This window comes from Lithobates pipiens, unplaced genomic scaffold (genome assembly GCF_037356315.1).
Source record: "Lithobates pipiens isolate NorthernLeopardFrog02 unplaced genomic scaffold, aLitPip1_a1.2 Scaffold_25, whole genome shotgun sequence".
In the NCBI taxonomy this organism is placed as follows: Eukaryota; Metazoa; Chordata; class Amphibia; order Anura; family Ranidae; genus Lithobates; species Lithobates pipiens.
The window spans coordinates 15,251,331-15,276,417 of NW_027507787.1; the positions used below are offsets into that span (position 1 = coordinate 15,251,331).

At 41.2% G+C, this 25,087-nt stretch overlaps 1 protein-coding gene across 3 annotated transcripts in view; it reads right to left on the reverse strand.

Annotated features, from left to right (window-relative positions):
- The window catches only part of PHYHIPL (phytanoyl-CoA 2-hydroxylase interacting protein like), a 257,080-nt gene that overhangs the window by 61,463 nt on the left and 170,530 nt on the right, over window positions 1-25,087 (reverse strand). For all 3 annotated transcript variants that reach the window (XM_077454131.1, XM_077454129.1, XM_077454130.1), the window contains exon 2: window positions 24,295-24,491. In XM_077454131.1, the coding sequence (XP_077310257.1) occupies window positions 24,295-24,491 (197 nt within the window). The remainder of the gene's footprint in view (window positions 1-24,294; window positions 24,492-25,087) is intronic.

Consider the following 25,087-nt stretch of genomic DNA (forward strand, 5'->3'; position numbering starts at 1 on the left):
TGCCGCCCCCCCTAAAAAAAACTTTTACTACCAACCGCTACTTACTGGTGCTTTCAATGATCAGCTTTTATTTATGTAAAACCTTTATCCCACAAGGAAAACAACTGCTTGCTGTAACCATGGCGGGGATAAGGGGTAGGCAGGAGGGGCAGCTGCCCTGGGGGAAGGCAGTTTACTGTATGGACTGGGTGCCAGTAATCTCACTATGATACAAGGCATTTTGACAAGTGGGTGACTACTGGGGGGGAAGCATCCCCTGAGCTCACACATAATGAAGGGGGGGGGGGGGGTTGGCTTCTTTTCCCTGGGCAGTGGATGACCTTGTCCCAGAACTGACTGTAACTGCTTATAAGACTTTAGCTGGAGTTCAACTTCAATTTGTTAGTCACGTCCTACTAAATCTGCTAGTCTAACATTACCCTCACTCCACATCGACAATTCTGCTGACCAAATGTGTATGCTTTACTACTTCATCAAGAATAAGATGCACTAAAACAGGAAGTGTGTTACTGGCAGGATCACCAGGTAAAATAATAAAAAAAAAAATCTAAAAAGAAAACGAATGCAGCCACCACATCTAAGGATTGGTAAGCTGCAATACATTACGTTTATGTTTTTGGGTAATGCCGAACTGAATCAGTGACCTGAAACCAACATCAGAGTGACTTCCTGACCTGCATATTAGTTTAGGGTTAGTAATAAGTGTTGCAAACACTGGATCAGCATTCAGTTGTTGACGCAGAGGTCGGTTTATTTAGAGATTTCCATGCATGCCAGCTTTATAATGAGAGATTAAAACATCTATTGCCATTTTAAAGATTGTTTTCAAGCTAAGGAAAATGTGGGAAGTTTAATTTTTGACAAGCAAATAAAAAGAATGCTTCATCGGCTATATTACAAATCAGAGCTCCTATATACAAAAACATCATCACTTTCTAGCTTTGTCAGTCCAGGTATATTGCAATGCCTGTACAGTAAACAGTTTTCTCCTAATAAAGCCATGGCTGAATGAAAAACAATAGAGCTTCTAAGCATGAAGAGTGTTCAGGTAGATGGGCTCGTCGAGTCTGTGTAACGCATATGCATACAAAACAGAAAAGCCTAGACACAAAGAGTGCAAAATCAGACAGCGATGAATACTAGGAGGGATCCTGTGGATATAGATTCAACACATCAGTTTATCCGATAAATCTCTTAGGCAGTATGGATAGCTGGCATGACCAGTTCCTGAAGGTGTTAAGTCATTAAAAAGATAACATCCATGTCTGCGACTAGATTTGAATGTACATCCTTTTTCTCACTTTCAGCTTATGATCCTGGTGTCATTAGATAGCTAGAGTACTAGAGTAATAGCCAGGAACTTACAAAAATGGTGACAGTGGAAAAAAAAAGCTCTTTGAAACGAAAACATTTACTAGGATTATGCTATCTTTTTATATTTCTTATCATATGTTCTCCCCTAAAATGAGACCTTCAATTATTAGTGTATGGAACCAGCTCCGTCTTTCCAGAATAAAAAGAAAAACATTAAAGGGAAAAATCCTGGTAATAACATGGGTGCCAACAAACTGTAGAGTGATGATATGTGTTCATTCCGTTTTGTGAAATATAAGTGAAGGCTTAATGAAAATGTGTATGTAGAAAGGCTAGTTTGATTTTATAATTAAACTTTTAGAACCAACGTTGAATGATAATTCCAAAGACAATTTAAACTGGGAATAATGAGGCGCATATTCCTTTCCCAGTAATAGCCTCTGTTGATTAGAGAGCTCTGCATTCAGAATAAGTCTGTTTAATCCAAAATGCACCCTGCACAGATGTTTTAAATTACGCAGATTCCAGCTCATCAACAATCAGATTTGTTTGGTAATCTGTGTGAAATATGATTTTTATTTTTCCTTGAAAGACAATTTGAAGAGCAATGTAAAACAGGCTGTGCTACAGACTGCACAAAACAGAACACATGGTATAATGCACTGGGATGCAAGAGGTTGCAAGAAAATCAATCAAAATGGAGCATAAGCAGCAGAGAATAAAGTATAGGCAGGGGTGTATACTGGTGCATGAACACCAGCAAAATCTTGGCAGCACGCCACACATTATCACTATATGGGTGCTCCTGCAAAGCTGTGGAACGGTTTGCATGCATGCAGCACAAAGTGAGTAATTTTGTAGAATTAAAGTCAGGTGTATGATTAGGTAATTATACCAAGCAGGTGCTAATAATCATCAATTTCATATGTAGGCTGAAACACAGTCATTAACAAACAGAAACTGCTGTGTAGGAGGCTTAAAAGGGGTTGTATAGGTTTGTTTTTTCATCATACCTCCACTGTGCAGTTCGTTTTACACAGAGTGGCCCCGATCCTCGTCTTCTGGGGTCCCTCGGCGGCTGTCTCAGCTCTTCCCTGCAAGAGCTAACCCCCCCTCTGGGAAGCTCTCTCCCAAGGGGGTTAGCTTGCAGGCGCGCTCCCATGTGATACACTCGGCGGCTGTAGCCTGTCTGGGGCCCACAGAATCTGGTGCTAACTAAGCTTGTTCAATTAAGCTTTAACTGTAAAACCTAGAAGCTGATTGGTTACTATGTACAGATACACCAGATTCTATGTGAACCAGTTGATATAAATCTTCCCCTGCCTGTCAGTGCAACATAGACATTGCTTTGTCTTTTGACACATGCACTGCTTATTGGGGCCTCAACAGTAACCAGTTTACAAACTCTGGCAGAAAATTGTTTTGTAAATTGGGACAGCCATGTTCATCCTGATAAAAGACAAACACACAAATACACACAGAGTTGTTATTTTACTGAAGCTGCAAATCAACATAGCAGTTCAGGACACAGTCCAGAGTAAAGGCCCATACACACGATCAGACTTTTTGACAACAAACATGCAAATTAGCTGTTTTGGAGCAACATCCGACCGTGTGTACGCTCCATCGGACAAACTTTTTTGGTTTTCATCTGACTTTTGTTGGCTGTGCGAACGGACAAACTTTCTGGCAACAAAAGTCCAATGGAGCAAAGTCTGATCGTGTGTACAGAAAACCATAGGACTTTTGTACAAAGTACAAACAGGCATGCTCAGAACCAATGCAAAAGATCAGACAACAATACAGAAGTTGACCAAAGGTGGCGGTAAAGAGCAGAAAAACCACATGATTTGGTGAAAGTTGGCTGAAAAAGTCCTGCTGTGTGTATGCAATACAAGTTCAGGGCCGACGCCCTTTGTACAAAAATCCAAGGGAAAGTTTGTACAAAGTCCTATCGTGTGTATGAGGCTTTAGACTTTGTTTTCACAGGCAATAAAAACAGACAGTTTGGAGACGGTATCCAAGGTATCCCAGCAGTTGCATTCTGTGTCACTATGGCTCTCCTATCCCCATGTGCCTCCAACTTTAATATTTAAATGTCCTACTTTTTTCGTTACCCCCAATTCTCCCATGCCTTCAGCAACCAGTTCTCTCATTCTACCCCTCAGCCCTGGAGGAGGTCCTAAGAACAGAATGTGTGGAGAACCCTACTTCCTGGTTATATTCACATCTTATGGTATCGCTACCTGTTCTGGGAGCCTTAGAGCCAGATGGCATGAAGACATTCCGGACCTTGACAATGACCACTGGGATGATATATGGGATTTCCCCTTTCGGTCCCTCATTTCTCTGAGAGACTCCCTAATCCAGGTTCAATTGGTCCACCATGCATATTTCACCCCATATAGGTTGCATTAAATTAATTTAAAATGAATTCCAGCTGGCGTTGTGGGAGGGCCCCTGGAGATTTCACCCACATTTTTTGGACCTACCCAGTTATTGTCAAGGGATGTACTAGCCCTTATACACCTGGTCACTAATAGTCTGCCTCTTTACAAAAACACCTATGCCAATAGAGGTTGCCACAAAAAATATGACAAGATCTGGTCCAAATGGTTAGCTGAGCCCTCAATGGCTTCTGAGATGCCCATGGGTTAATTAATGTGTCTTATTTCAATTCTATTGTCTTAAAGATCGCCATGTTAATGCCAATTTGCTTTACTGGTTTTTAGAATGTATATTGGTGCCTGTGCTACACATCAGCTTATGGGAGCCATACCTTATTGATCATTGCTGTGAATCTCTTGCGCTATTTAAAACTGCAATTTCCTGTGTAGAGAGAAAAGATTTAAAAAAAAAAAATGTCCAAACTGTCTGTTTTTTTATCATCCTTTAAACACCCACTGAAAACCTAAGGCTGGGTTTACACAATGGCAGTCTCTGAAAAGAGATGGATCTATGGTGGATCGCTTTTCAAAGGGAGGTACAGCAGCAGCTTCCAGGCCTATAGTAGTGATACTACTGCTTCCTGAATGTCTATCTTTTATTTTAAGAGTTAGTAAGATCCATACTAAATGAAGATTTAGTATGGAACTAACACACATTTGGCTCCCAGTTGCGTCGTGGTCCAGTTGACTTCCATGGGCGAGCTTGACAGGCAAGTCAAACTCAACAAGCCGAGTTAGATTTTCCACTGCATGTGTATGATCCCCTCTAACTACCTGGTTAGGTCGTTGGTGGGTAGTCAGGGGGCAGTAAAAATGCAGCCAAGCTGTCTATATGTACCACCTATGTAAACAAGGCAGCCAGAGTGGATCATACACATGTGCCTGTGATGGTTTGCTTTATGGCAAATTTAACTCAGCTTGACTAATTTGACAGACAGCATCAGCTGTCAAACTCAGCACTGAATTCAATGGGACCAATGCTTGGCTTGCGGTTTCAGCATATTAGCTCTATGCAAAAATTGTTGGGAAACAAAAAGAAAAGGACGCAGGAGGAGGGAGCATTTGCCCAACATGTATATCAACAACTATAGCCAGGAGTCTTTTTAAGCAACTATCTCCATTAATACTTTGTTATAGTACAACATTATTATTATTTTATGAGGCTTTAACCACTGTCTTATTTTCACACATATATGGCCACAGAAATGGAACACTACTAACATCTAATGTACCTTAGTGCCGGTTCACACAGGGGCGACTCAGATCCGACTTCAAGTCGCCCCAAGTCACCTCAGGTCGCACAACATGTAGAAATCAATGTAAGTGAATGAGAGCTGTCTTAGGGCCGGTTCACACAGCGAGGCGATGCGAGGCGACACGACTCGCCTCGCCTCGCTCCCGCAAGTCGCCCCCGTTCTGTACAATGGAACCGTTCTGAGAGGAGCGACTCGAGTCGCTCCGACTCAGAAAAAAGGTTCCTGTACTACTTCTGGGCGACTTCGGGGGCGACTTGCATTGACTTCTATACAGAAGTCCTCTGCAAGTCGCCGCTGAGGTCCCCGCAGGTCGCGGCGAGGCAAGTTGGAGACGCCTCGCCGCGCCTCGCTGTGTGAACCGGCCCTTAATGCACGCTACTGAAGTCGTTCCGACTTCAGAAAAGGTTCCTGTACTACTTCAATCCGACTTGTAGGCGACTGGTACCCATTGATTTCAATGGAGGGCGCCTCCAAATCGGATCTCCGTCTATACGGAGGTAACTCTCAGAGAATTATCAGCTCTCAAAAGGAGTTCCCCCCTGAGAGCTCATTCTCTGATTGGCCACGGCAAGTCGCCTGGCCTGGGGCGACTAAAGTAGTGTTGTAAGTCACGTCCAAGTTGCGTCCAAGTCGCGTCCAAGTCGCGTCCAAGTCACGTCCAAGTCACGTCCAAGTTGCCTCCAAAAGTCGTGTTGCCCCTGTGTGAACCGAGGGTAGTGTGAAACTGTCTACAAAACATACAGGAATGAATCAAATTATCTACAACCAAAGAGAAGCTGAGAATTATTTCTCCGGGCAAACTACTGTTCTCTCCATGGTATCAGCTTCTATTTAGATCTGTTTTTCATAAATAATAACATCCACAGTCCAGCAGAGCAAGTTAAGAATTGTAGCCAGCACCAATTAAACAGGAGAAAGATTTCATCATAAGCTTTTGGAAGATGTGAATTTCTTTGTGTTAACCAATTTGGTTTTTAGCTTCTGGTATGAAAAACATAGTGCCATGCTATGCTTCCACAAGCCAAACATAGATTAGTGAATTTGCTTGCTGGTGAAGGCGGCAGTGCCTTAAGGTCTATTCACTGTTTTCTGAAAGACTCGACCCACCAATGCAAAGCAAAGCTTTTACTTTCCAGTACACCACTTTTACAATGAAAGAATGACAAAAATAAATAATAGCGTATCATTTTCAGTGTACATGTGTGTTAGGTTTATGTCAAGAGCACTTGAAAAATACAGTCGAGTAAGGGCCGGTTCACACAGCGAGGCGAGGCGAGGCGACACGGCTCGCCTCGCCTCGCTCCCGCAAGTCGCCCCCATTCAGTACTATGGAACCGTTCTGAGAGGAGCGACTCGAGTCGCTCCGACTCAGAAAAAAGGTTCCTGTACTACTTCGGGGGCGACTTGCATTGACTTCTATACAGAAGTCCTCTGCAAGTCGCCGCTGAGCTCCCCGCAGGTCGCGGCAAGGTAAGTCTGAGACGCCTCGCCGCGCCTCGCTGTGTGAACCGGCCCTAAAAGAAGATGCAATAAGTCATTAACTAATTTCACCAAGTGTGAGGCGGATAACAATCTAGAACTAAACTTAGGCTTATGTGGTCAATTATGGACCATCCTGATAAGTAATCAAAAGTATATTTACAGAGGCCGTTCCTTGTGTACTCCAGATTGTTCAAGGTTAAACCCCCGATATGTAGTGTTGGGAGCAGCCTCAACATAATGCATAGGTGGTGTCATGAATGGTCCATAAAAGACACATAAAAGGTAATCTACTTTTATTCACTTTTAGGGGCAAACATTCTACAGTGCCTTGAAAAAGTTTTCATACCCCTTAAATGATTGACATTTTGTCATGTTACAACCAAGAACGTAAATGTATTTTATTGGGATTTTATGTGATAGACCAACACAAAGTGGTACATCATTGTGAAGTGGAAGGAAAATGATAAATGGTTTTCAATTTCTTTTCAAATAAATATATGAAAAGCGTGGTGTGCATTTGTACTCAGGCCCCTTTACTCAATTGCCTTCAGAAGTCACCTAATTAGTAAATAGAGTACACCTGTGTGTAATTTAATCTCAGTATAAATACAGGTGTTCTGTGAAGCCCTCAGAGGTTTGTTAGAGACCCTCTGTGAACAAACCGCATCATGAAGTCCAAGCAAAACACCAGACAGGTCAGGGATAAAGTTGTGGAGAAGTTTAAAGCAAGGTTAGGTTATAAAAAAAAAATATCCACAGCTTTAAACATCTCACAGAGCACTTCAATTTATCATTCAAAAATAGAAAGAGGATGGCACCATCCACCTAACCTGACAGATGGGGCAAGGAGAGCATTATTCAGAGAAGCAGCCAAGAGGCCCCTGGCAACTCTGGAGAAGCTGCAGAGAACAACAGCTCAGGTGGGAGAATCTGTCCATAGGACAACTATTAAGCCATGTGGGGGACAAAGCAAACATATGGAAGAAGATTCTCTAGTCAGATGAGACCAAAATGTAACTTTTTGGCCTAAAAGCAAAATGCTATGTGTGGCATGGTGGTGGCAGCATCGTGGTGTGGGCATTTTTTTCTTCAGCAGGGACAGGGAAGCTGGACAGAGTTGATGGGAAGCTGGATGGAGCCAATTACAGGGCAATCTTAGAGGCTGCAAAAGAATTGAGACTGGGGCAGAGATTCACCTTCCAGCAGGACAATGACCCTAAACATACAGCCAGAGCTACAATGGAATGGTTTAGATCAGAGCATATTCATGTGTTAGAATAGTGCAGTCAAAGTAAAGACCTAAATCCAATTAAAAATCTGTGGCAAGACTGAAAAATTTGTGTTTACAGATGCTGTCCATCCAATCTGACAGAGCTTAACCACTTAAGGACCGAGTCTCTTTTTTACACCTGTTGTTTACAAGTTAAAATCAGTTTTTGCTAGAAAATTACTTAGAAAAAATATATATAATGTTTGAGGGTTCTAACACCCTAGAGAATAAAATGGTGGTCGTTGCAATTACTTCTGTCATACTGTATTTGCACAATGGTCTTACAAGTGCACTTTTTTTGGAAAAAAATATACTTTTTGGAAGTAAAAAAATAAGACAACAATAAAAGTTAGCAAAATTTTTTTTTTATATTGTGAAACATAATGTTATGCCGAGTAAATTGATACCCAACATGTCACACTTCACAATTGCGCCTGCTCGTGGAATGGCGACAAACTTTTACCCTTAATAATCTCCATAGGCGATGTTTAAAAATGTCTACAGGTTACCAGTTTTGAGTTACAGAGGATGTCTAAGGCTAGAATTATTGCTCTTGCTCTAACGATTGTGGCAATACCTCACATGTGTGGTTTGAATACCGTTTTTATATGTGGGCACTACTCACATATGCATTCGCTTCTGCACGCAAGCTCGTCGGGCGGGGAGCTTTAAACATTTTTCTTATTTATTTTGACACTGTTTTAAAAAAATATATATATATTGGGTCACTTTTATTCCTATTACAAGGAATGTAAACATCCCTTGTAATAGAAAAAAAAAAAAAAACATGACAGGACCTCTTAAATATGAGATCTGGTGTCAAAAAGACCTCAGATCTCATATTTACACTAAAATGCAATAATAAAAAAAAAAAGTCACTTTAAAAAAAAAAAAAATAAAAAAAAAATTCTCCTTTAAGAGCTATGACGTCTCTTCCGCCCTGCCCTGCCATGCCATGGAGACGAGCAGGGGCCATCTTCCCCTCAGTCGGTAGCCAGGCATCCGGCGAGTCCAGTAAGCGGCGAAGACGACCAGAGTTAGCTGCTGCCATAACCGCAGTATTTCCCGTCAAAGTACGGGTACGTCGTTTTGCGTGAAGTGGTTAAGCTATTTTGCAAAGAAGAATCTGCAAAAATGTCACTCTCTAGATGTGAAAAGCTGGTAGAGACATCCCCAAAAAGATTTGCAGCTGTAATTACAGCCCAAAGTTGGTTCTACAAAGTATTGACTCAGGGGGGCCAAATACAAATGCATGCCACACTTTTCAGATATTTGTAAAAAAAAGTTGAAAACCATTTATTATTTTCCTTTCACTTCACAATTATGTGCCACTTTGTTTTGCTCTATCACATACAATCCCAATAAAATACATTGATGTTTTTGGTTGTAATATGACATTGGAATGCGGAAAATTTCAAGGGGTATGAATACTTTTTCAAGGCACTGTACATTCAGTTTGAAAATTACTGTATTTTCTCTGATATAATAGTTCCTATATATACTATACCTAGTGGCCATAATGTATATATTCCATAAATTCTCAAACAGATAAAAAAAAAAAAAAAAAAACGATTATGGCCACTAGGTGGCGGTGATGATGCAGGAACTACCTATGGAAGAAAAAATACCAATTTTCATGCTAAATGTGTGGATGTTTGTCACATCCGCCCAACAACTGTTTTATACATAGATTCCTTTAGGCTGGGTTCACACTATTGTGAATTGGATGCGATTTCCCTGCATCCAATTCGCATTTCAGGAGATTGTGACCGGCTCTCAATGGAGCCGGTTCACACATCTCCGGAGCGAATTTCACAGGAGTCCTGTCCGTCATCTGGCCTGTTTCAGCCAAAAATTCAGACCCCAAGAACAGGTCTAAACAGCAAGACACCAAGAAAATTTATTTTTCTTTTGATGGGCGGTGTTATTTTTTACTGAAAGGTGAACTTAAAGTGGTATTAAAAGTTTGGGTTTAAAAAAAAAAAACCATCATCGATTCAATTGCTATACAATGCTCCCATGGCGGCAATTAGAGAGGCGCTTCACAACCCTTTTCTTTGTATAGGGGTATCCGGCAGGAATGTCAGCTGTCCCCTTTTCTTTTCAGCATTGAACCATTAGCAGCCATGATCCACTGTAACCTACGTATCCAAGAGTTTCAATATGGTGAAATTCAGGAAAACATCATGCTTTATGTGGATGATACCATGCTCCTTCTAGGTGATACTTCTGAATCCCTGCGGGAAGCAATGTCAGTCATAGTACGTTCTCTGGACTGTTCAATTTTACCAAATCATCTGTAATGCCGAGTGAGGACTCTCCCAACAGTCAGGACCCCATGATAGAAACTATTCCAACATCCTTGTCCTTTAAATTGTTAGGAATTTATGTCACAACCAAGCCCTTAGAATACATTATTCTTAACTTAACAATTACAGAAAACAAAAGAGGCGGGGGAATGGCTTTGCCCAATCCATGGCTTTATTATCTTGCAGCGCATATGCAGCATATCGCTAGAGCCATGTCTGTAAGTTCAACGGATGTGGGTGGAGAGGTGGTCGCCACAGTCGCCTTGATGAGTCAGGCAACCAGGGTTAATGAGGTAGCTATTGGTCTGGTTCTAGCATTTGCCAAATCCAACAAATTATTTTCCACGTATGTCCTCATGCAAAAGGTGTGGAATAAGACTAGGCTACTGGTTTTACTAGTCATGGTCCTATTTGGTACAATGCACGCTACTCAGAACTGAAGCTTTTGCAAACTGGGCCTAGATAGAAGGAACATGGGGGTCACATGCCTGAAGAACATTTTCCCTAATCTAAACTGTGCTCTTTTGCTGACCTACAAAACAAATTTCATCTCCCGCAATCTATGTGGTTTTATTGTATGCAGCTATAACATGCTATCATAACTAAAGTATGACTTCCTGTTAGTGGGTAGATGTACGCGTTCTCCATGATCTTGCTGTATGAAGGAACATAGCCACCCTTTTTGCTTGCTCCCAAAATGAACTAGTGACTACAGACTAAGTACTCTGTAGTGTCCATAGAAGTGCAACTAATATGCACTTTTCATTTCAAACAAATGGCTGTGAGGCAGTGATTGGGGGGGGGGGGGGGGAGATGTTTGAGAGCTCACATAGGACATTACAAGGTGGCAGAAATACAACATATTGTAAACCTGGGATATACAGTGGGTATAGAAAATAATCACCCCCTAAAATAATGACATTTTGCTGCTTTGCTTCCTGAAATGAAGACAGACACAGTTGTTGTTTTATCCAGCTGTATTTACTATTTTTGCAACTTATAAAATTCAAAAGGAAACATAGAACACCAACATTCACATCAGATTTTTTTTTATTAAATTTAAAAACAGGATCACCGAGTTGGAAAAAGGATCACCCCTTATGTCAGTATTTTGTTGAACTCCCTCTCACATCTAGACTTTGCAAAATTTGCCCACTCTTCTCTGCAGAACTGCTCAAGTTCAGTTAAATTTGATGGTGACCCTTTGTGGACTGCAGTCTTCAAGCCATTCCACTGATTTTCAATGGGGTTTAAGTTTGGGCTCTGACTAGGCCATGCAAGGACATTCACCCCTTTCTCCTTCAACCACTATGTGGTAATCTTTGCTGTGTGCTTTTGGTCATGTTGGAAGGTAAACCCTCTTCCCATTGACAACTTTCTGGCAGAGGGCAGAAGATATTCCTCAAGAATTTGATGTCATTTTGCCCCATCCATTTTCCTTCTATCCTGACAAGTGCTCCAATCCGTGCTGCAGAGAAACACCCACATAACAGGATATTACCACCTCTATGCTTTACTGTAGGAATGGTGTTATTTGAATGGTGAGCTGTACTGGATTTCCACCAGACATATAATTTGGTGTTGAGGCCAAATAGTTCAAATTTTAGTCTGATCTCACCATAACACCTTTCTTCATGTGGTCTCAATCTTCAAGGTGCATTTTGGCAAAGCTGCATATGGCTAGTTGATTGTGATATTGTTGTCACATGCACACAATGACTACTCTGTCAAAATTCCTGCAACTGCTTCAGAGTTGCTGTAGGCCTCTTGTTAGCCTCTCTGACTAGTTTTCTCCTGGCTCTTCCAACTAGTTTGGAGAGATGTCCTGATCTGTGGGTCTGTGCTTTGTGGGTCTGTGCACCCACTTCTTAATAATAGACTTCACTGTGCTTCTAGGCATTGATAAAGCCATTGACATTTTTTTGTATCAATCTCCTGAATTGTGCCTGTCCACAACCTTAGCCCAGAGATCTTTTGACAGTCTCCTGCCACCCATAGTTGGTTTGCTTCAGTTGCACTACCAGGGTCTGAAATGCTCCAGCCAGGAAAGCACTTTTCATGCTGCAATAATCAAAATGACCACAGCTGATTACAGTTGAAAGTCAAATGGGGGTGATCCTTTTTCTAACTCAGTGATTCTGTCTTTGAACTTATTTATTTTTATTATTCTCTGGCATATTGGTGTGTTATATCTTTCACTTGGATGTTATAAGTTGCATCAGTAAATACAACGGGATAAAACAAAAATTGCATCAATAATTGTCTTCTTTTCAGACTGCACAGCAACCAAATGTGATTATTTAAAGGGGGTTTATTCTTTTTAATATACATTTTGTATAGGTATGCAGCTTTAGTTGACATGTTAATGCACAGCAAACCGGCCGATTCAGTTTGACTGATGTGATTGCTAACCCGTAAAAATGATTGCACTGACCAGGACCGTCTTTAATATTGATTGGCCCCCTCTGAGACATAAAATAAATAGCAGCTAAAATCAGTTAACTGTATGAGATCAGGCAGTGATTGCGATTGGTTGCCAGAGGTTACAGCATATCATTTACGCTTACTAACTGGTTTCTAGAGGTTACAGCACACATTAAGGCTCACGGATTAGTTGCTAAAGGTTACAGCATATGATTTCTGCTTGTTCATTGGTTGCTAGAGATTACTTTACAGTAATACTGCTCACTGATTGGTTGCTATAGGTTACAGCACATCTTCTCCTCACTGCAGGGGGGCATAACATACATATGAATGCCGCCTTTATTTACATATCAATGTTGACATGCTCAGCTATTTACATATGAATGACAGTTATTTACATGTAAACACAGGGTCTGCAGGTGAGTCATCTGTACACAACAATAGGGCAGAGCTGGGCAGCATTAGTAGCAGCACTTCACACTGAGATATCTGGACACAGTACAGGACTAAAAATTCAAGAGATAAGGGAATTTAAACTGGGATAGTTGGCAAGTATGAGGCAGCTGCTTTGGGCCCCAGAACAATGACACAAGTCCATTAAGTCCAACCTATGTGTGTGATTATATGTCAGTATTACATTGTATATCCCTGTATGTTGTGGTCTTTAAGGTGCTTATCTAATAGGTTTTTTTTAACTATCGATGCTCCCTGCTGAAACCACCACATACGGAAGGGAATTCCACTTCTTTGCCGCTCTGTAAATCGTCTACAGCAAAGAACCCTCTATGTAGTTTAAAGTTTAAACCTCTTTTCTTCTCATTTTAATGAGTGGCCACGTGTTTTGTTAAACTCTCTTTTTAGTTTTATCCCTATTGTGGGGTCACCGGTATTCATAAATTGAAATCAGGGCTGGTACAAGGATTTTTGACACCCTAGGCGAAACCTCATTTTGCTGCCCCTCCCCCTGGCCCCATCGCTGACTCCCATGCCCATGTATACCCCACCTTTTTATTAAAGCACCCATCAATGCAGCCTCACCAGCGCCCATCAATGCAGCCTGCTGATACTGAGACTTAGTTGCTGGCTGCCTAGTTTGCCTAGTGGTAGCACCAGCCCTGATTGAAATCATATCCCATCTCAAGCGTCTCTTCTCCAGAGAGAATAAGTTCAGTGCTTGCAACCTTTCCTCATAACTAATATCTTCCAGACCCTTTATTAGCTTAGTTACCCTTCTTTGTACTCGCTCCATTTCCAGTACATCCTTCCTGAGGACTGGTGCCCAGAACAGGACAGCATACTCCAGGTGCAGCCAGACCAGAGTCTTGTAGAGCGGGAGAATTATCGCGTTCTCTGGAGCTGATCCTTTTTAATGCATGCCAATATTCTGTCTTCATTGTTAGCAGCAGCTTGGCATTGCATGCCATTGCTGAGCCTATCATTTACTAGAACCCCCAGGTTCTTTTCCATCCTAGATTCCCCCAGAGGTTCTCCCCCAGTGTATTGATTGCATTCATATTTTTGCCACCAAAATGCATTATTTTTAAAATTTTGGGGACCTTATTTTGTACAGTAAATGTTTATGGGGAACTGTGTCAAATGCTTTTGCAAAATACAGATACACCACGTCTACGGGCCTTCCATTATCTAGATGGCAACTCACCTCCTCATAGAAGGTTAATAGATTGGTTTGGCAAGAACGATTCTTCATGAATCCATGCCGATTACTGCTAATGATACAGTTTTTGTTACTAAAATCATGTATATAGTCCCTTATCATCCCCTCAAAGAACTTGCATACTATTGATTTTAGGCTAACTGGTCTGTAATTCCCAGGGATGTATTTTGGGCCCTTTGTAAATATTGGTGCTACGTTGGATTTTCTCCAATCACCTGGTACCATTCCAGTCACTAGACTATCAGTAAAAATTAGGAACAATGGTCTGGCAATTAATTGACTGAGTTGCCTAAGTACGCTCGGATGCAAGCCATCTGGTCCCGGTGATTTATTAATCTTAAGTTTCCCAAGTCTCATTTTAATTCTGTCCTCTGTTAACCATGGAGGTGCATCCTGTGATGTGTGACAAGGATAAACACTGTGGGTTTTGGTTACCGAAGGCCCCGATTCCCTCGTGCAGACTGAGTAGAAGAATAAATTCAATACCTTCGCCATCTCTCCATCCTTTGTAACCAGATGTCCTTCCTCATTCTTTATGGGGCCAATATGGTCTGTCCTCCCTTTTCTACTGTTTACATACTTAAAGATTTCCTTGGGATTTTTTTCGCTCTTCTCTGCTATGTGTCTTTCATGTTCTATCTTAGCCGCCCTAATCACACCCTTACATTTCTTAGTGCATTCTTTATAAAGTCTGAACGCTGATGATGATCCCTCAACCATGTATATTTTGAAGGCCTTCTCCTTTGCTTTTATATGCATTTTTACATTGGATTAAGCCATCCAGGACTTTTGTTTGTGCTTTTAAAATGTATTACCCAATGGGATGCATTGGCTAATGCCCTTATTTAATATGCTCTTAAAGAAAACCCATCGCTCCTCCGCGTTCTTTGTTCATAAGATTTTATCCCAATTCATGCCTTCTAACAAGGTTCGTAGTTTAGGGAAGTTGGCTCTTTTGAAATTAAGCATCTGTATTCCCCCTTATGTTTCCTATATGTGCGATTTATACTGACGCCAATTGACCTGTGATTGCTGTTTCCTAAATTGCCCCGTATTTCCACATCCGTGATCAGGTCTGTATTGTTGGTAATCAGTAGATCCAGTAACTCTTTATTTCTAGTTGGTGCGTCTACCATCTGAACCATGAAATTGTCCTTCAAGACATTTAGGAACTGGCGAGCCTTAGCCTTAGAGCCTTAGCCTTTCCTGACTCCAGGGCAGTTGGAAATTCACCATGCCAGGGACAGACTTTTGTGGCTGGATAGATGCATAGCACAGTCCAGAGAGTGAAACGGTTTGTTCGACGATGTAAGGCCCAAAACTCTCACACAGAAGCAAACAGATGGGGGCTTTTGGAGGGTGTGTCAGCAGGTCCCTGTGTGCAATATTAAAGAGGCAATATTTCCTGGAGGAATGAGTTGCGGCTTGGGCTGTGTTCAAGATTAGACATCAGGTATTACAGATGGTAAAAGGGCTGGAGGATAGATTTTGGAAAGTTGAATAACCAAAGGTTTGAAGGAACTGATGAAGATTTTGCCAGTTCCATATAGAATATTGGTACACAGATGCCCTGGATTGAATAAAAACCCCAGAACCTTTCCACTGAAGGAACTGGTACAACAACTCCTTCTGACTGAAGTTAGTATAAGGCTGCCAGTAAAGTTGCTTGATTCTGAGCTGACCCTGGCTGATTGGCGCGTAAGTATAAATTCTATTTTAAACCCCTTTAAAATGGCTCATTAGACCCAGAGGTCCAGGATATCTGGCATCCAGACTGGCGCAATAGATGTCCCCCCACTCCAAGAAGTAGGGACACTCCTTTTTTGCAAGGAGGACTTCTGGGCAAACTTGGTTTACTTATGGGTCCAAGGCTTGTGACAAACAGAAGCCTTGGTTTTGAGGTGGATGCCTGGGAATTGCGAAAAGACCCCTTTGGCTGAGTAGAGGTAGTAGCTGTAAAAGTAGGAAACTTGAGCTCTCTCCTCTGGGGCAAAAGCACCTTTAACCCAGTGACTTCGCTGAACAATTAAAAAATTCTCCAAACAGATGTTCACCATCAAAAGTGCAGGTGGTTCCTCTTATAAGCAGGTTCAGCAGACCAGGCTTTTAACCACAAAATCCTGTGTATATGCACTGAGATTAAAAATTATACAGACTTGGTGAATTACATTCTCTATAGAGAATCAAAACAAACAAGGCTGAGGGCATCAGCTGCAATTGTTCTAAGGTTTATGTTCTCTCTTCTTTTGTCTTGTCCAGTTAGAAATTTTGTAGCAAATAGTTATGACTGCAATTACCAGCTCCAGGGCTAGACCTGCATGTGCAAAGGAGGCCTCACAAAATGTGATGCGGAAGACTGGCGTTTTAGGTTTCCAGAAAACAGAAAATGCAATAACCCAGCCGCTGACCATGTTCCTGTGGTGGTATCTCTGTAGCAGAAAAACATGCTGTGTGCATATTTCAGCAGATAAGGCAGGCAGAAGTACTTCAGGCATAACAGGGAATAAAACAATAACGTGAATAACAATTTTGTTCCTCTGCATCTTCATTTTATTCAAAGCACTGCAGGATATCTCCTATTAGCTAGAAACCCATCAGAAATACAGAGAAACCTGTCTAACCTCGTCCACATCGCTGGACCCATTAGGGATGAAGGCTTCGACTGTTACGGTGGGCATACCCACAAAGGGGTCTTCAGGGTCTGGGTAGCGTGGAGATGGACCATGGCCCTGTATAACACCCTGTGGCAAACTATACACCATGCATTTCATGCCAAGGTGAGTGCCTAATGCCCCACCAAAATCTGACTAACACTGAGGGTTATTGATTCAGAAAATTCGAGATAACCCAGTGCAATTAGCAAACAGCTTATTGTCAGAAGAAAAAAAGGAATCATTAAGATAATTAAAAAAAAATAAACTCCTCCAAAGGAAAAGAAGCCCATCACCTAAACAAAAAACTGAAGTCTCAAAAAATGAGTGGGGCCCAAGCAAGTGTTTTTTACCGGTGTCCATTCATCTGAAGGTATTCTGCATATAACCAATGGTCTATGAATACAAGCCCTGTGTCTTATACTGTACAAGTAGGATATAAATATTTTATCTGTTTAATTGTTTGGTCAAAATTCAACTTTATCTGGCAAAGTACGGTGAATTAAACCCACTCCTACATCCTCCTTTAGCCTATCTGTGGTAATCAATCCTTATTAGCAATGTAAATTGCATAGTTTTTTTTTGGAAGATTGCTCATCTCTGAATATGTATAGAAAATTATATGTAACCACTAAGGCTTAGATAAACTAACATATGAAAACCTGATTATGTACTTCCATCTTAATTATTGTATTTTGATGAGAACGTCTGACCCTGCCAGGCTATAATAGCCATGTTTATTTAGCTCCCTTTTTTGCATACATTTTCATAATATATATATATATATATATATATATATATATATATATATATATATGCACACATACACATAATACTGTTTGGTAGTAACAGTATATAACACATTTATTAAAAACAGATTTTTGAGGGTTTACGAGATACAGTACGAGATACAGTATATTGCACATTACAACATCAGTCTATAATGATCACCAAACAAAACATACATGTTTTTACCATGTAGAGCTATTTGTATAAACAAGCAAGTCAAACACTCTTTATTTCCAAATACATATTGGAATTGGCTTTGCTAGCCATCATTTCATTTTGTTTTAATAATGTCCTTTCTTTTAATTACTGTACTGCTGGCTACAGACTGAGTATGTTGTTTTTATTAAAAGGAAAAAAAAATAACTGCTAGGAAATTGGCAGCTACAACAAAATATTAACGCTTGGAAAACAAGGTTATTTCTCTAATTATTTGTTGTGATGGAACGTTCTTGCCAGGAAATCTGAATCATGCTCAATTTAAAAAGGTATAGTCCACCTTTGGAAAACATAACACTGAATTAATAAAAAAAGGGCTATTCAAACATTTTTGCACTGAGTCCTGAAGAACACCACAACAAGTAATGTGTCACATATGCAATGAACAGGCTCCTGCATTGTTTACCCCCACCATACAGAGGTACAGATCTTGTGTTATTGGGCAAGTAAATGGACTACAAGTGAAGTGTTAAAGCTGTGTGATCTAAAAGTCATTCTGCCTCAGCGGAAGATGAGAGTTGTAGTTTTTACCATTAATATATCCTTGTGAATGAATGACACCTAGATTGTGAGCTCTAACGAGCAGGGCCCTCTGATTCCCCTTGTCTTGAATTGAATTGTATTGTAATGTCTACCCCAATGTTGTAAAGCGCTGCGTAAACTGTCGGCGCTATATACATCCTGTATAATAATAATAATAATGACGCAGCTGTGCAAGCAAAACCACGCATAACTGCACTAAATGTAAAATCAAAAATGCGTTTGTGCAGGAAGAAGTGATTTAGGTAAGTGGGGGAGAGGGGTGGTTTGAGGGTGGAGGGTTGGGATAGAACATGAAACCTGATATAAAAGGTGGACTATGCTTTTAAGTTGCAGTGCTAGATGTGTAGACAGCAGGATGTTTGATGGCGCACGGCAAATCCTTAATGAAACCGTTGAGTAGGGGGTTGGCAACTCATCAATCATGGGCAGGTGATGAGTAGATCATGTCCCTTTCTTGCCAACCCTTAGACTGCCCCTCCCACATATGTAGACTGGCGCAGGGAAAGACCAATGTAGTATGCTACACCACTGACAAGCAGAGGAAGGGGAACCTAGACAGGAGGGTCGGGGGGGGGGGGGTGGCAACAGGGCTGGCATAAGCAGCAAGCAGCCCTCTGAGTGTGCTGAGGGGGCGGTAAAAGCCAATCCCCATGATCTGAACACAGTATCTGAACCTCAGAGCCCAGTGCCAGAACAGGTTCCAGCACATGGCTCCTGTGACTTGCCTGGCAGGGGCACGCTGGTGTGGGCAGCAGTGACAGCTTGTGCGGTGTTTCGGGTCCCACATGGCAGCCAGCATCTCCCCCCCCCCCCCCCTGCTTCACACACAGTAAGCACACACTGCAGAGCCCCTTCCTCTTTCTTTGCTCTGCTGTTTTCCTATAGAGTATACAGAGACAAAAGGAGGAGGGGAGAGGAGGATGGACACAGGTCTGCATGTCCCACGTGAAGGTCTGTACTGATTGCAATATACATGAGACTTGCAGGGGAGAATATACAGGGAAGGGGGGCAAATTGTCAATACTTGCAGCAACTGGGTTGGGGGGGGGGGGTGAATAATAGGATTCTGTGTTAAGTGGTACTTTGGGAGGAGAGAGGACATGTGCTGGGGGAGTCCCCCCACCCCAAAAGCACCCTAGCACATCCACCTAATCCCCCCCCCAAATCACTGCAAGTATTCTTCATTGAAAACATTCCCCCCATTTTTTAATCGATGCTGGCTGCTACAGAGGGGACAATTGTTGTGCCTAGGACCCTGGACACTTCACTAGAGATTTGGGGCAGTTCCCCCCAGGTGCCCACACTAGTGCCCCCCCCCCCACCAGGCAGGTTAGCGGAGACGAGTGCCAGAACTTTTTTTGCCCCTGACTTTAAGGACTCAGGGTCAGTTCACACTATGAATCACATAGAAACGCGCTGTGAATTCATGTGCGATTCACATGCCTACCGGGTGCTGTAAGATTTCAGCCCATTCATTTGAATAAGCTGAAATTGTGCCGGTCTGCACCAAGAGTTGTGCATGAGCTACTTTATAAATTGCACAGCAACCAGATCGCATGGTACTTCTGATCATACGAGTTGGTGCAGGTAAACATACTGCGTTTGCGACCTACGTTTGAGAAGTCATTAAAGTTGCCACCCACTGCAGATTACAACTGCAGTGCATTTTGCATGTGATGTGGGAAAACAATAAAGAAATACAGAACGCAGGTTTCCATGACGACGTTCTGGTGTGAACAGGCCTGTAGTCTTGATGCATGGGATTTTCTTTGTATCTCAGAAAGGTCCCACCAAAACCAGGGCAGTTGGGAAGTATGGATTTGTATCAGGGGAGAGTGTGTGTATTAGGAAGGGGGATTTGGGTGAGAGGATTCGGATGAGAGGATTTGTGCCAGAACTGGGGAGAGAACTTGTGCTGGCATTTATCCTGGGTGGATTTAAAGAGACATGCTTCACACTGCACCCCATCACAAATCCAACCGAAATGAAAGGAGGTACCAGCACGGTTGTAGACACTGGGGGTGGGGGGTTGCATTGTGGAGGGTGGTGGCAGGAGGATGGTGGGGGCACTAAAATGCACATTTCCTATGCTTCAGTTTGTGAATGAACTGGAAAAATGTGCAGAGCTCTTCCTGTTCATTCATTCTGCGTAGCCAAGGCTCAGTCTCCTCAACCTCTTTTCTCTGCGTGACATCAGGAATCTGTTCAGACCACTGATATTTCACCAAATCTCTCCAACTGTTAAAAAAAACTGTAAAAAAGATTTAAAAAATAATTTGCCCACAGATCAAGCAGATAAATCTTATGCTATTCGGCTGTGCAAGACCAATGGAAACCATCATAAAGAAGAGAAGTAAATGCAAAGTTATAGTATTATTTGATAATCTAACATCAAACTAGAACTCTGTCATTGCATAAGTGTGTATCAGGCACGTGTTGATTATCAGAATATTTGGTATGGACCTATCTGAGGCTGGGTTCACACTATTGGGAATTGGATGTGGGCTCCCTCGCATCAAATTCACATGACAGGAGAGTGTGACCGGCTCTCAATGCAGCCGGTTCACACATCTCCGGGGTGGCCACGGACGCACAGCAGAAGAGTCCTGTGTATCTTTGGCTCTTTGACTCAGTTTCAGGTCCAAATTCAGCCAAAAATTCTGACTTAATTCGAACAGCCGCACAGTGTATTAGGAACTGATTACATTTCACTTATTAAATAGGGAGAATGCAGTCACAATACGAATGTAAAAACAAATTTACATGTCAGATTATGTGAACTTGCTTCTTTTTTTTTTTTTTTTCTTTTATGAGTGCATGTTATGGTTTATTATCAGCTTTTTGCACATAGCTAGAACTACTGATACACAGGTTTTAACTTTTGCATAGAACCATGCTGTTGGCTAATCTGTTGTTGGAGATGTACAAATGTAGGATGCTGCTAGAAACAGGCTTAATTTAGAGCCAGTTCACACTGGGACGACTTGTCAGGCGACTTAGCCGCCTGACAAGTCGTGTTCCGTTCTGTACAATGGAACCATTCTAATAGGAGCAACTCAAGTCGCTCCGACTTAGAAAAAGGTTCCTGTGCTACTTTGGATATATAGAAGTCATTTTGCAAGTCGCCGCTGCTGTCGTGTGCAGGTTGCCCGAGGCAGTTGCGCTGCAAGTCGTGCTGCCTCAGTGTGAACCGGCTCTTACTGCTCTTCTATAAATATGTCTAAAAACCTCACACAAATGTAAATATAAAATGTGATACGGTTGTTACAGATTTTTATTTTTGTTTTTTTGACAATTTTTCTTTACATGAGATATTTCTTTCTAGTGCTGCATGAAGCTTTTGTGTAAATAAATTACAAGTTTATTTGAGAAAAAAAAAAACAGGAAACAATAAGTCATTCTTAGATGGTTATGAACTTGAACCTACATGTACAGCAGGTAAGTGCAGGAGTAATCACACCTGATTTACAAGCACAAATCACTGCAATTATGGGCGTCATGCCAAACAATGGCAAGGTGCACATGAAGTCATCTACATCAAGAGATGGCCTTCTGCAAAAACAGGTCCACACACCCAAACATGTCAACACAGCCTTGGAATAATTCAATTTGTTTTACTTACTATATAATTGTTCTCTCAGAGATCAGACTGTCAGTCCCTGAGGCCAGGGAAAAGTCTGTTATTCAAAATCTGAAATTCCCTTTGACACATTTTAAAGACCCGTGTGAACCAACAAATATCCTCAAATACAATGACGTGCTAACATTAGAGGTCTGAGCTTCATTGTCTCAGGCCACGCTTGACATTTATAGTCATCATTCTTATTTGTAGACTTGGACTGGCTGCCATTAAAGCAAGGTGTAAATTCAGCGACACCCTCACGCATGTATTCATTAACATGGATCTCACAACTGTTTTAGCTCCACCTAAGCAAGGAAATATATTAAATTTATTATGTGAATTCAAAGCAACCAGTTGTAGATTTCAGTCATATCCAAGTTACTACACATTACAGTACACATTTATGAAACTAAATTATTTACCTTGGTACAAGTAACAGTACTGTATATATGCCTTGTCTGATTTCCATGACAATAATGTATAACCATGTAGATCTATTTACGCAGTAGATAAGTCTTATATTACGTTGCAGAAGAAAAAAATGTTTGGATAAGAAATTGTCAACCTAGCATGACTATCCTCTAATCTAATCTATTATCCATGGGTGTCTGTTGCAGTATTAAAGTGCCGGAAGACATTGCAATCCTCACATGACCCTGTTAAAATCAGAAACACCTTTTTGGGATCACAGAACAATGTCTCTCCTTTAGCTGGGGCCCTAGTAAAATGGCAGATTAACATGAAAAGGCATCTCTCTAAGATATATGGAATGTGTAAATAGCAATATACATATTGCTCTTCAATCTGTCTACAGCATCATAAAATTTATATCAGTACTGACAACCTTGGCATATAAATCACCAATCCATGTTTGTGTACGTGACTGGAGCATGCAGAGTCAGATGGAGCACTAATATTTGCGTTGGCACTACTGCCAAAGGCAGACTGTACAGACAGGCAGTGAAACCCACAGAAGCACAAACCAGCCTTCTAAAAATTCTTAGACACAAATGGCGACCTGACAAATGCCAAAATTGCCAGACTGTGACTGTGTTTTGAGGTACACACGTTTTCCATACTGTTGCACACTGACACGTTTGAATTGAGTTTTATGGCAATACATGTGCATTAAAATGTATTGGTTAGAATTCTGCCTGAAATCTCAGTCTATGTAGATAATACACAAGTCTAGCCCCTTCCAGTGAAGTCCTACTGTAATTTACCATTTCCTCCTTATTTGTTCATTCACTAGAAAAAACAATATAGAATGTAAAAAGGGGGCGCCCCTTCTGAGCCCACTTTCTTGGGATGGGGGCCACCCAGCCCCGGTTAAGGGTAAGATGCAGGTTAGCTGCATACGTTTAGTGTGTTTAGGATTGGTGGGTGTACTGTCTTTTTAAATTATTTATATTAAGTTCTAGGTGGTCCAATGGGAATCCAGGGAATTTTCTGGAAGTCCCTGGGGAAGTGTTAAAAGGGGCTACTGAGGGTCTCTTGCAGTGGCCAGACCTAATGGAGAAGAAGCTCCCTCCCTGTCATGGTGTATTTTATGTGGTTGGGTCACCCCAGAATCTGGGGGAGGGGGGGGGGGCATATTTCTTTGTTAAAGGTTGAGTAGCCAGTGTTCTGAAAATTAGGAAAAGGTTTGCTGTATATATTTGTTTTCATCTGAATATTTGAATTAATATGTTTATTTGTATGAATATTTTAAACCAATAAAATTACCTCTGCCAATTTTTTCCAAAATATGGTATGTATGTGTGTTTTATTAACATTATCGTTGTATCTGGGGAACTAATGTAATGGGCAAAGTGTGGCCTGCTGTCCTATAAATAGGCACAGGAGAAAATTCCACCGTTCCTATTGTAATAATATACAGCAGCCATTTCCTTCGATGACTACAATGCCACCCCAAGTCTAGTCCTACATTTCCTTTGCAGGAGAGAACTGCTGGAGTTCATTACCACAAAGGATAGCTATCAGGAGATTAAGTGCACAATGGATGGCCAAGAGGAATTTTTCTGTACTTGCAACATTTATACATGGGTAAAACATGGAGACATGTGCATGTACTGGATGTTTGTTTTTATTTTGCCTAGACATTTGCGCTTGAAAATGAAAACCAATCATGTAATAAAAACCTAGATTATCATTATGATGATACATGTAAAAAATATGTACAATGCATTGTATACATACTGGCAGGTTAATTCACCCACTGACATCTTATGGTAGGTAGGTAACTCACCAGCAACTACTTTTGTGTTTGAAATATTAAAGGATTGTAATGGGTTACCTTATGTTTGAATTTATTGGAGTTTTTGTTCTCCTTCTTATTCAGGTCAATAAAGTAATGTGTAATCCGTTCCTTGGACTTAGAATCCATATCCCAGGATATCTTGAAGGAGTCGCATGTGATGTTGCTTATCTTGATGTTGTGAGGGACAGGCAGCTCCTCCATCTCTGCAATGCCGCTGTCTTGAGATTTATTCCCTGCAAAAAAACATGTTATTATTCATGATGTCTAAATGTACCTAGCCAGGAGGCCAAATCACTTATCTTCTTAAAATGTACTAAATTATATTTTATTGCACAGTGGAACTTGACAGCCGCCAAGAGAAGAACAGCCTAACTACCCAGTGTCATACATAAGATTAACACTTTTACTCTCCAATAGTGGTGGAAGGTCAGCTGTTGCCATTTACTTTTCTGTCACGATCACAACACAAAATTCTTCTCCTGTTATTTGCCACTTGAAGCACCTAAATTACAGTAGCTCATTTCCCTCTCCTATGTTACCTCGTCTTAACACTTTTTTGTTCTCTATTCACTTGGTGCGACACATATTTCTCAAACTGTATTACTTTATTTTACCAAATACCCCTATATTAAATCATACTTCCCCCAAATTCAGTTTAATACAAAGGAGAATGTGTCAAAAAACAATACAAATGAACAAAATAATCCGATTTTATAATAATGAGAGCTGACAATTTTCTGACTTGGGTAGCATATGTCATATAAACTAGAGACATAGAAAAGATTTTTCTCTAATACTATTTCTAAATGCCATTCAATAACCTGACTGA